This window comes from Gigantopelta aegis, chromosome 12 (assembly GCF_016097555.1).
Source record: "Gigantopelta aegis isolate Gae_Host chromosome 12, Gae_host_genome, whole genome shotgun sequence".
Taxonomy (NCBI): Eukaryota; Metazoa; Mollusca; class Gastropoda; order Neomphalida; family Peltospiridae; genus Gigantopelta; species Gigantopelta aegis.
The window spans coordinates 19,847,048-19,860,024 of record NC_054710.1 but is presented as its reverse complement, the minus strand read 5'-3'; the positions used below and the strand labels follow the sequence as shown (position 1 = coordinate 19,860,024).

General features: G+C 37.2%; 1 protein-coding gene across 1 annotated transcript in view; it reads right to left on the bottom strand.

Moving 5' to 3' along the window:
* The window catches only part of LOC121386401, a 130,111-nt gene that overhangs the window by 19,930 nt on the left and 97,204 nt on the right, over positions 1 to 12,977 (bottom strand). The window contains exon 13 of the mRNA XM_041517284.1: positions 4,889 to 5,212. Coding sequence (XP_041373218.1) covers positions 4,889 to 5,212 — 324 coding nt within the window. The remainder of the gene's footprint in view (positions 1 to 4,888; positions 5,213 to 12,977) is intronic.

The following is a 12,977-nucleotide window of genomic DNA, read 5'->3' as shown; positions in this document are numbered from 1 at the left end:
CCATCCCACAGACAGTATATAGCACACACCACGACCTTTGATATACCAGTTGTTGTGCACTGGCTGGAACAAGAAATAGTCCAATGGGCCCACTGACGGGGATCGATCCCAAACCGATCGCACATCAAGCGAGTGCTTTACCACATAATATAATATAATTATAGTACACCTTAACGAGGCCACTCATGTGGACATATAGATCGGACTTTAAACTTTTAGACCTTCGTTCAAAAGTTTATGTCGAAATTACTTTCTTTTTTTAATATTATTAAATAGTCCGATCCTCCCTTCTTTCTCTTATTTATTTTCGGACTGTCCTTCTAAAATGCTCCAAATTATATAATAGTGTTACCCTCACTAAATAAAGAATTATTATTATACACTTACCGCACATAGAGCGAACACTGTACCACTGGGCTACATTCCGCCCCTACCAACTGGAATGGCCTACTGTGGTTCGGGGTGGGTGGGAGATGCTAGAAATAGGGCGACTGGGAGTTAGGGTTTGGGTTGTCTAGCCTTCTCTCGATGCCTGCCCGGTGAGATGGTGGTACTCACCCGGGTGTTGGATTGCCAAGCTGGATTGGACACAAAGCCCACCCCTTTCCTAACCTTTCCTCCAGGGCCGCATTAACTATATAGGATAATTAACACAGAAATATATTTAGAATGACCTGGTCAAAATAAAGTGTAAACTGGGCAATTCCACATTACATTCAGCGAGGTTGAAGGTCATTCCAACTGACCTGATCGCGAGAGTGGTACCACCAGTACATTGGTCTTGTGTAATATCGATACTTGTCAATGTTCATATCTATTTGGTGCCACAAAGAAAAGTGCTTAGAAATAGTTATGGTTTAGTGGGTAATGAGAAATATGTGCATGACAGACGTTACTGCAAAAGGACATGGGTAAAAAGCAACAAATGTACTTTATTTCCAAATTGTGTGAAACCCTTAAATTGTATAAATCAATATTTGACCTTGGCTATAGATGACTACCAGTTACAATTCAGTTCTAAACTAATAGTGTAAGGAAACTTATAACATAATTGTGTGTGATGGACGTTACGTGACGGATGTTACGTTTTGTTAACTGACATAAAATGAAGTTTAGAGTCTATAAAAGCTATACATTGTCCAATGCTGTGATGATAAAAGCATTTTAATGACGGTGAATATCATGATGTGGACTTAGATCAATTTTAATTAAACTTCCACAGATTTTCAATTTAATACAAAGCCACTGAGGATTTATTAATATATCCATATTATCTTAAATATTTCTGTCAGGCAACAGCCTTCATTTATTTTAAAGGTAAAGCTCATGCAGGACTCAGGTGACTGGGCGAAGCGAGCCCAAACTTCGCTCTGACCAGTCGGACTTCCCCGTGCCAGTCACCGGTAAAGGCAAAATCTGTATCGCCTTTTTTAAATATAGTCATCACTTGCAATGTACACATCAGAAGAACTTGAGGAACACCTACATGTATTCATAGATAATAATTAAGTGTCAAGTGTATGAGAGTTTGAAGAGAGTGACGCCACAAAATCATGTGACAGACGCACAGATACCGGTAGACTGTCTAGCTCAGACAACACCGGTGTCTGGCACTAATAGTTGGCCTGAACGTGCTACTGACTGCTGAAGCATATTGTCAGGCGAATGTGCTGAAAATTGTACATACAAGTGTGAGGATCTAGACTATATATATATATATATACTGAACAAAAAAAGAAACTTCTGATTTGTACATATAGTATTTGTTGTGTTAAAGAATTCATTGTGTAATGAAATTATATAGGTAGTATTAGCCTTGAGCTGTATTATCAGGATTCATGAATTTTATCAATTATTTTTGCACTGTTAATCGTCGACAACGTGAAATTCAATTTGCACGTGCATGCATGGTTCGACATGCCACGTGTGGTATTCGGTCAATTTGTTTTACTTGTCTTACTGACATTGTTGTCAAGTGAACGAAAACACTTCAAAATTTGTAAAAAAAATAATGTTTTTTTACATTGTAGCATTTTTAGTATGCCAAGAATACCCAATAATTTATGCGAACGGGCGATTGGCATGCTTGATGCTGGCATGTCGACAGAAGAAGTTGCAAGGCATGTTGGGAGTTCTAGTCGAGCGATACAAAATTTTCGCGTAAGATTTCGAACGACAGGAAGCACCAACGACTTGCCACGTCGTGGACGTCCGCGTGTTACAGCGCGTGGTCAAGACCATCTACCGTAGGAGAAATGAACGCTATGCTGACTGTTGTGTTCTTGAACGAGATCATTTCGGGGGTGGGGGTTGTGTCATGGTCTGGGCAGCCATTGCCCATGGTTATCATTCACCACTAGTCATCATTGATGGCAATTTAAATGCTCAACGTTACTGCGATGACATTCTCGCTCATCACGTCATTCCTCTGTTCCATAACAACGCCAACATCTCGATTTTTCAGCATGATAATGCCACCTCTCATACAGCTAGAGACACTGTAAATTTTCTTAGGACAAATAACATTGATTTCATTGATGACTGGCCCGCTAAAAGTCCTGATCTCAACCCCATCGAGCATGTCTGGGATAGTCTAGACAGACGATCGAGGCGTCGTCCCAACCCACCCGCTAACGTCAATGAACTTCGTCAAGCGCTCATTCAGGAATGGAACAATATTCCACAGGCAGAAATCAACATTTTAGTCAATTTTATGCGCCTGCGATGCACTGCAGTGGTCAATTCAAGAGGTGGTCATACCCGTTATTAAGTGGGTTTTTTATTTTTTTAACCCCTACCACACTTGGTCAAAATTTCTCCCAGTTTCTGTTAACCTATGGCCATGATTTTTGCACCAAACGATGCATCATGGAACAATTATTCCCCCGGTTTGTTTTCATCAAGTTATGTTCAAGCAAAATTAGCGGAAGTTTCTTATTTTGTTCAGTATATATGGCGAATGAATTTTTTTACGGAGTTTGGGTCATGCTCCACTGTAAAATACATTCAAAAAAATATTTGTTTGCAGCAGCTGACCCTGACGTGAAAAAAAAATGTGGGGAGTAATTAACTAGTCTAACGTAGACTTTGTCATAATTAATAAATTCAACATACAAAACAGATGTCAAAATTATAAAATAATACAAGCAAACCTGTCCCAGTGGATTTTTAATGTATATGCACTCATAATAAAAGGTAACCTGTCCTACACACCCAGCGGCCACCTAAACTGGATCCCCAAGTCAATAAAGTGCCTATGTTAAGCGACCACCGTAAATTCTATAAAAATTTTTTTATGTCAAACAACAGTGACAAGGTGCAGCAGATAAGCAATTTTCACACCTTCACGGATACTAGTACCCATTCAGTCTGACAATTCCGCAGTGTATTAATTAAGAAACTGATTATGGAACGCATTTAACTGCCTGTGGGTAATCTAAGCTTGACTGCATGGTAGATTAATCTACTAGGACAATATACTCTGCATGGAGTAGTTATTAAATGAAATGAGAAGACAAACTTGTGAGTCACAAATGAATTCTAAACAGTTAAATCAGTACTGTTCAATTACATTTCATTATTTCTAAAGAAGGCAACATGTGGAAAGGTGATTTTTAACAAAACCTATAGAGCACACATCCATCAATTAGCAGTACAGACGGTAAACTAAAAAGAATAATAAAAATTAAAATACAGATTGTAAAAGTTGCACCTGCATTAAGATAACTTCTTTTTGCATTAACAATTCAAGTCTCCCTGATGTTAAAACTTCGCCCTCTCTAAAGTTTGAGAGAGAAGTGATTTAATATGCTCTATGATTCTGACCTTGCGTGAGGCCTGTCATGAAAACACTGTCAGGCTGCAGACAAACACTGTCCCCTAAAATGGTTTTAAAAGGGACTGCAGATAAAAAAAAAGAACCTATGTCGATAACGTTAAGTTCCATACTACCAATGTCATATCCAGGTGAATCCATGCCTGGTAAAGTAAATTATTTAAAAAATATAAATAAGTTATTTTCTATATACATAGCAATATATTAACGGATTATAATGCTAAATACCCAGTTTTTAAGACTTGTGCTTAACATTCAAATCCGCAGTTGGATTTAGTTACAGGTAGGTCCAACCGAGAGGTGTGTTTGTTGGGGGGGGGGGGGGGGGGGGGGGGGGGGGAGAAGAGAAAGAGAGACAGGTAATCCAATACCCCTAAATATATATATATATATATATATTATTATTTAATCATTTTTGTTTACATAACCATACATACATATGATAAACATTTACATACATATGTACATACATTCAACAACAGTATATATAGTAACATCAAGATACAATTCTTACTACAACAGCAATGTTATATGAAAGTGAATATGGAAAAGAGAGAGAATTTTTTTTTAATAATAATAATAAATTTTAAAATTAAAATAAATAAATAATAATTAAATTTATTCCTTAAATAAATTGTGACACGTTGACCAAAATTTAATTTTTTTTATCATATTCACTTAGAAAAGGCTAAACTTTTTATAATATTATAATATATACTCACAAACAGATGTAATGTTAAGCTATATGAGAGTACCACAAACAGATGTAATGTTAAGCTATATGAGTGTACCAAAAACAGATGTAATGTTAAGCTATGTGAGTGTACTCACAAACAGATGCAATGTTAAGCTATATGAGTGTACGCACAAGCAGATGCAATGTTAAGCTATATGAGTGTACGCACAAGCAGATGTAATGTTAAGCTATATGAGTGTTCGCACAAGCAGATGCAATGTTAAGCTATATGAGTGTACGCACAAGCAGATGCAATGTTAAGCTATATGAGTGTATGCACAAGCAGATATAATGTTAAGCTATATGAGTGTACTCACGAGCAGATTTAATGTTTACTGAGGCCCAGGCATTGTCACCTAAGGAGCGACACATCCAATCACCAACGTCAACAGCAGGGTTGAAAGATTCGATGGTCATCACATAGGACGAACCAAACGTGGATGTCAGCTTGTAACCGGGGACGAGTGTCGTGCAACTCTCGTTTGTGAATTGGTTGTCACACCGAACAAATTGGTTATTATGGGGTCCAATGATCTCAATGGTTCCTGTAGCTCTTCCTCTTTTCAACTGACATATTACGTCAAGTGCAACACCCTCATAACCACGCTCCAGGCGAGTGTAAATATCAAATTTTTTAAACTCTGTAAAAAAAAATCCAAACAAACAAACTAATAATAATAATAATAATAATAATTTATGCGAAAAAAGAAGAAGAAACAGACTACATGTGAGTAGGGCCTCCATGAGTACTTGAGTACTCAGACACAAGCAAAGTCTATAGCAAGACTCGACTCTGCCCACAGGACTCGAGTACCCGTGCAAAGAAGAGCAGTCTCATTTAATTGTTTTTGTTTGTTTTGTTTTACATTATTTTGCCACATTCTTGCCACTGGTTACATTATGCAGGCAAAACAAAAGTTGAATGTGTGGAATGCAATACAACGCATTATTTGGCATCCTTGTTTAGCACTGGAATTACAATGTAAGATGCAGAATGCTATTTTACTTTATTCCTTAATCTCATTATCATCTAGGGGGCGGGATGTAGCCCAGTGGAAAAGCTCTCGCTTCATGCATGGTCAGTTTGAGATCGATCCCCATCGATGGGCTCGTTCCAGCCAGTGCGCCACGAATGGTATATCAAAGGCCGCGGTATACCATATATGTGCTATCATGTTTGTGGGGTGGTGCATATAAAAGATCCCTTGCTGCAAAATAGGAAAAATGTAAAAATATAGCGGGTTTCCTCTGGTGACTACTTGTCAGAATGACTAAATGTTTGACATCCAATAGCCGATGATTAATTAATCAATGTGCTCCAGTGGTGTCATTAAACAAAACAAACTTGATTATCATCTAGTGGCGGGAACTCTGGTTCGGGTCGTGTTTGACCTCGACTCGAGTACTGTGGAGTCTAATATTTTGGACTCATGGCACGGATGCCCTACCTGTGAGGTACATGGTAGTTTAATAGATTTAGGAGTTTAATAAATAGGAACAGGGCTCGAAATAGGAAGTAAAATATGGATCCTGTTATTTTTTAAATAGAAGGCCAAAAGAAATATATGTCTAGCTAAGAAAAAATATGGCTAATACTGGGTGAGTGGAGGGTGGGTAACTGCATGTGTGGAAAATTAGGACCTCTAAGATGTACTTTAGAGCATTATAAAATTAAAATATTACGGAATCACAAGGTCAGCCTCAGATAAATAGAAGATGAGATCATCGTACATACATCTGTCTCTTAAAGAATGACCTGCGATGTTTTGTAATTTTAGCAGGTAAATTTTTATTTCACCTGCTAAGTCTAAAAAATGCTATCACTTTTAATTTGCAGGCCACAATTTCGAGCCCTGTATAATTATGTGAAATTACATATGATACTGTACCCACTAGAGAATGTATACCCTAAGATTAATGTCAAAGATAATGAAGTTTTTGTTCTTTACTAGAAAGGGAAACTTTTTATGGCATGATACCATGGTGAATAAATCATATATTAGCAAAAAAAACAGTTTATACACGTAATGTTAATTTCTGGAAAAGCAAACTGTCTTGGGTTCTTTAAAGCGGCAGTATCCGGAATATTTTTATTATTTAAGCATGTAGAACAGAATATCCAATTATGTTTGGTGCATATATGACGCCGCACTCCGCATTGGTTTCACTACGCTGGCTTATCCAGGTCAAAAACAAAGCCAGTATTTCGAAAGTGGGACACTTTTGACGGGCTCCTACCGATCTCGGTTTTCATTGGCTTATCACAAGTGTGGAATTCCCCAACAAGAGATCTCATGAGATTTCGCAATTTTTAAACAAATTTAACTGTCTTGATTGAGGGGTCGTCTCATATCTCCAAAACATATTTATATCCATAGAGGTATGGTACAACGCCTTTTCAGAGGTCGGTGGGTGGGGGATTTGCCTTGAAATTTTCACAGTGGCCAGCTGTTGGCATACGCGTTACATGTAAGGGGGTGTTACTAATTACGTAACGCTCTAGGGGTAGAGGAAGAGGGTACTGTGTTCGATTTACGTAACATATTTCAAGATTATATGTTATTTTAATTCATTACTTAGACCTAAAAAATTTTTTTTTTTAAATGCGTGGTCAGTCTAGGATCGATCCCCATCGGCGGGTATATAAAAGACCATAGTATGTGATATCCTGTCTGTGGGATGGTACATATAAACGATCCCTTGCTAAAAAAAATGTAGCGGATTTCCAAGGCGCGTGATTTCAGTGGGGTTGGGGTTACAGACTGTGTTGAGCAAAGTTTATATGGGGCCATGCTCCCCCAGAAAATACATTTCAATTTTGTTTTAAGCTTGGGCAAATAAGGGTTTCGACCTCCCGATTCCTCTCTAAGATTATATGTCAAAATTACCAAATGTTAGACATCCAACAGCAGATGGAAGGAAGGATAGGATATGTTTTATTTAACGACGCACTCAACACATTTTATTTACGGTTGTATGGCGTCGGATGATTATTAAATCAATATGCTCTAACTTTGATATCGTTAAACAACCCCACACTAACTTTACCCTTTCCAAACGAAAGAATATTTATTTGAATTTGTCGATTTTAACACTTTAAATTAAGAAGTGAAAACGTTCATTGTCTACTTTAGTATATTTTATTTTAAAAATATATACATGATTAATGTGTTACTAGTATACAAACTAAACTTTGAAAGTTCTACTAACACTTTATAAAATATTAATTCTGAAATAGGAAGGTACAATTGTCAATAATACGTTGTCAAGATCAAACCGGTTTTAACGAAAGACTCTTAGTACCTTAGTATCCTTAACCGAATGTTCTTCGTACAGCGCAAGATTTCTCTTTTAATTTTTTGAGACGAACCCTACAATTTGAAATCAGCAAACGCATGTGTTAACTGAAACTGACAACAGGCTGTCGTTTGTGCTTTGCTGAGCTATGGCAGCACAGGCGACGAATCAAGAGTATACTTTTGACAATCAACACACACAAGTTTTTTAAAAGTGCACTTGAGCTTGCGTTTCATATTTGTACATGATGTTATAATATGATAACCAGAGACTGTAACTTTAAAAAAATATCGTTAATTTTTTTAATGACACCACTTGAGCACATTGATTTATTAAGCATTGGTAATTTTGACACACAGTCTTAATTTGTGAAGGAAACCTGCTACATTTTTCTATTAGTAGCAAGGGATCTTTTATATGCACCATCCCACAGACAAGATAGCACATACCACTGCCTTGAAATACCAGTCGTGGTGCATTGGCTGGAACAAAAAATAGTTCAATGGGGATCGACCCTAAATTGACCATGCACTCATCAAGAGAGCACTTTACCACTGGGCTACATTCCACCCCGGAGTTGTTTAAAGACTGAATTACACTTTACTATGTGGTGTTCAAACCGCCCTGAGTTGTTTAAAGACTGAATTACACTTTACTATGTGGTGTTCAAACCGCCCTGAGTTGTTTAAAGACTGAATTACACTTTACTATGTGGTGTTCAAACCGCCCTGAGTTGTTTAAAGACTGAATTACACTTTACTATGTGGTGTTCAAACCGCCCTCAGTTGTTTAAAAACTGAATTACACTTTACTATGTGGTGTTCAAACCGCCCTCAGTTGTTTAAAGACTGAATTACACTTTACTATGTGGTGTTCAAACCGCCCTCAGTTGTTTAAAGACTGAATTACACTTTACTATGTGGTGTTCAAACCGCCCTCAGTTGTTTAAAGACTGAATTACACTTTACTATGTGGTGTTCAAACCGCCCTGAGTTGTTTAAAGACTGAATTACACTTTACTATGTGGTGTTCAAACCGCCCTGAGTTGTTTAAAGACTGAATTACACTTTACTATGTGGTGTTCAAACCGCCCTGAGTTGTTTAAAGACTGAATTACACTTTACTATGTGGTGTTCAAACCGCCCTGAGTTGTTTAAAGACTGAATTACACTTTACTATGTGGTGTTCAAACCGCCCTGAGTTGTTTAAAGACTGAATTACACTTTACTATGTGGTGTTCAAACCGCCCTGAGTTGTTTAAAGACTGAATTACACTTTACTATATGATGTTCAAACCGCCCTGAGTTGTTTAAAGACTGAATTACACTTTACTACATGGGTGTTCAAACCGTCTTGGGTTCTTTAAAGACTGAATTACACTTTACTATGTGGTGTTCAAACCATCTTGGGTTCTTTAAAGACTGAATTACACTTTACTACATGGGTGTTCAAACCGTCTTGGGTTCTTTAAAGACTGAATTACACTTTATTATATGATGTTCTAACAATCTTGGGTTCTTTAAAGACTGAATTACACTTTACTCTATGCATTGCAACGTTTCAATTCGGCAGGCTTAGTCTTGGTATCTCGTAACTTGTCTACGTTGAAATGGAAATGAGGCATCATTGCGAGCACTGCAGCTTTAAATACCCATCACTACCCCAATCTTTTCCCCGAGTTTCATGTGCGTTCGCCAAAATCTGATCATTTCACGCCGATTTCCTGCAATTGTCACACAATGTGCATTAAATTTGTTTTAGGGTGCATTTGGGCATGCTGTCCCATTCCAGGAACATTAACAAACATGGTTATTCAGCAACATTGTACAAAAAAAATGATATTTTGTAAAATGAAACACTTTTCTTCTTTCCCTATCACCTATGCGTTTCTTTTTTGACAGAGTATATATAAAAACACATTATTTTGAAATTATGATATAATTATTGATAATTCTAATAATTTTTAATTGCACCCGTAAAAATAAATACATGTATCTTGATACTTGATTACCAATTGAAAAATGAATTGAAATTTAATTTGTTAAAAACACCGACAACATGACAACTTCCTAAGCATACTTAAGCAAAATACCAAGTGTACCGGACGTGCCGATACACCGGACACGGCTGTATATTTCACGCAATTATTTATATTTTGCTCAATGTGCTGTGAACGTATTAAAATTACCGGGTAATGACCACAGTTTCAGATCTGTTTGGTTCCATTTTGATTTTAATTGATATTTATATGTCTGTCATTTCAGAATATCTGAATTTGGCAGTAATCTTTGGATCCTGATAAAAGATGACAAAAACCAATAAAAATTTGGTCTCACCCTTCATATAGAATAGCTATCGTATTTGTACCATTATATTAAATAAATATATCAATGTAACCACTTCTTTATATCAAAAAAGAATGTCTTTTAAAATGCATAGCAGTCCAAAAGCCCAATTTGATTAAAATTAGCTCTACTGGTCTACCAGTAGATCAAACAGCATTATGTGGACTCCCATGTCCAGGTGACTTTTCGTTTGTAAATAATAACGTTATTTGGGAGCATACAAATTCTAAAAATATTGAGCGAGGCTATTTATGCGGCCACCGTACTGCGGACCATACCAATATGCACAGGTCAGGTTATGCCACTGCTCAGCTGAACTCCAGGTGTCCAATTTATTTTTTAAAGAACTAAATCAATCTTCAATTTTACATTACAAATGATTTATTTTATAAAATAAAACATGTTTTAATGCATTTAATGCGAGATCAGTCTGGTGAGATACAAGTTTGTTTTTTGTTTAATGACACCACTATAGAGCACATTGGTATTCAAACATGTGGTAATTCTGACACTAGTCATCAGAGGAAACCCGGTACATTTTTTTCTAATGCAGCAAGGGATCTTTTATATAAACACTTTACCACAGACAAGAAAACACATTCCATGGCCTATATAAAACCAGTATGTGTGTATGTGTGTGTGTGTGTGTGCATGTGTGTTTAACAGACTACCAATAACTACAGTGGTATATTTAGGACACAAACTTATATTTTTCTTACTTTAAATATTTTGAACTCTCGGCTTATTATCTTGATTTTGACTTATATCGGTAGAGTGTTCACTTTGGTTATACAAATGAATTAATCTCCTCAGTGGAAGGAAGGAAGGAAATGTTTTATTTAACGATGCACTCAACACATTTTATTTATGGTTATATGGTACGTGTCAGATATATGGTTAAGGACCACACAGATATTGAGAAAGGAAATCTCCAGTCGCCACTTATTGGGCTACTCTTTTCGATTAGCAGCAAGTGATCTTTTATATGCACCATCCCACAGACAGAGCAGGGATGTCATTAATAGCCGGCACCCGAATCAATTGTCGCCGGGTATCGAACTTCCAATAAACAATGCTTGTCGACTTTTTGTTGATTAATGGTCGCCTATAATTTGATTTCCACCTGCTATTTTTATTTTTAATGACATCACTGCAGAGTAATACATACCATGGCCTTTGATATACCAGTCGTGGTGCACTGGCTGGAACGAGAAATAGCCCAATGGGCCCACCGACGGGGATCGATCCCAGACTGACTGCGCATCGAGCGGGCACTTTACCACTGGGCTACGTCCCGTCCCTCCTCAGTGGATTATTTTGTGAATGTTTTTTTCCATCCCAACCAGTGTCCCGTGACTGGTATATCCAACCAGTGTCCCGAGACTGGTATATCCAACCAGTGTCCCGTGACTGGTATATCCAAGACCCATCAAAGTGCATATATATATATATATATATATATATAAAAAAGATCCCTTGCTGCTACTGCATGGAAACATTATCATGTGCTATTGATTTATTATGTCGAGTGCTCAACATTTTACCTCTCATCATCAAGTATGCCTATCTTTTGCAATTCTCTTTTTGGCAGAGCGCAGATGGGGTTTAGCTCAGTCAGTTGAGTGCTTGCCTTAGGGCCTGGTACACGATATGATAGAATCAGACAGTCACTCGTACGAGTCAATCGCATGAGTTAGTCAGACCGACAAGCGAACAGTGTTTTCCGCCATTACACTCAGAACGTGGAGGTTATCTGTGCCATGATCTGATTGGTCAACGTCATCAAATGTCCGATTCAATCGTATGAAAATAGAACAGGTTCTAAACTTCGACTTGTACGAGTGACTCGGGCCAATTCAATCGTATGACATGCCACACGTTACGATATGCTTGTTGGCATTGCAAACTGAGTGACTCGTACGACAGGGCTTGAAACAGCTTGTAGGGAGGTCGCCAAATGCGACCAAAGCCCTGTTTCGGCGACTTACACATGTATATATTAAAAAATAATGGTGTCAGTCGCCCAAATAATATTAGTTGGGTGATCTTCTTTCTATAATATATGAGCTACTATTAATAATTGTATGTATTTATTGCACATTAAAATTTTGCTCGTGGGTCCGGTCACAAAAACTGAACAGATTGGCTTACCATAATTTGCCAACATTTATTTATATTATAAACACTGATGTTGTATAACAAATGCAGTCATTCTGATCCAGTTTGTATCCATTTGGAACATCTCGGCCGAATACGTGATCAAATCCTAACATTCCCAAATGCCATCTTATAGTTTTTGTTACATGCTTTGTGGTGTTCCGATTTCTGTTTTGTTTTTGGTTTTTTAAATCCCGTTTTAATTGGGAGTTTTAATTGGCCAGTTAATTTGGTGCCTATTGAATTGACTAATGAAATGAATTGTTACCATTTTCGGAGTAAAATCACAATCATGATGTCCTCTGCCGAGTGGAATTATTTTCTTAAACGCATAGCAAGAAACAACGGAAAAAAGCAAGCATGCCAAGGAATTTTAATTTGTTTTTCAGTTCTGTCTGGCACAAATGAAGTTAGGTTCTATCTGGATAAGAAAAACCTTACCCGCACTTCGCTTGTATCTATTTCTTACAAATACTTATATATTAAACAGTGAACACATGAACAACAGTTACACTTCGCTAACATGTGAATAACAATTATGTAGCTCAGTTGGTTTATTGTATTATACGTGAGCTATTCCTGGGAGATGAGTCACGCCATGCAATTT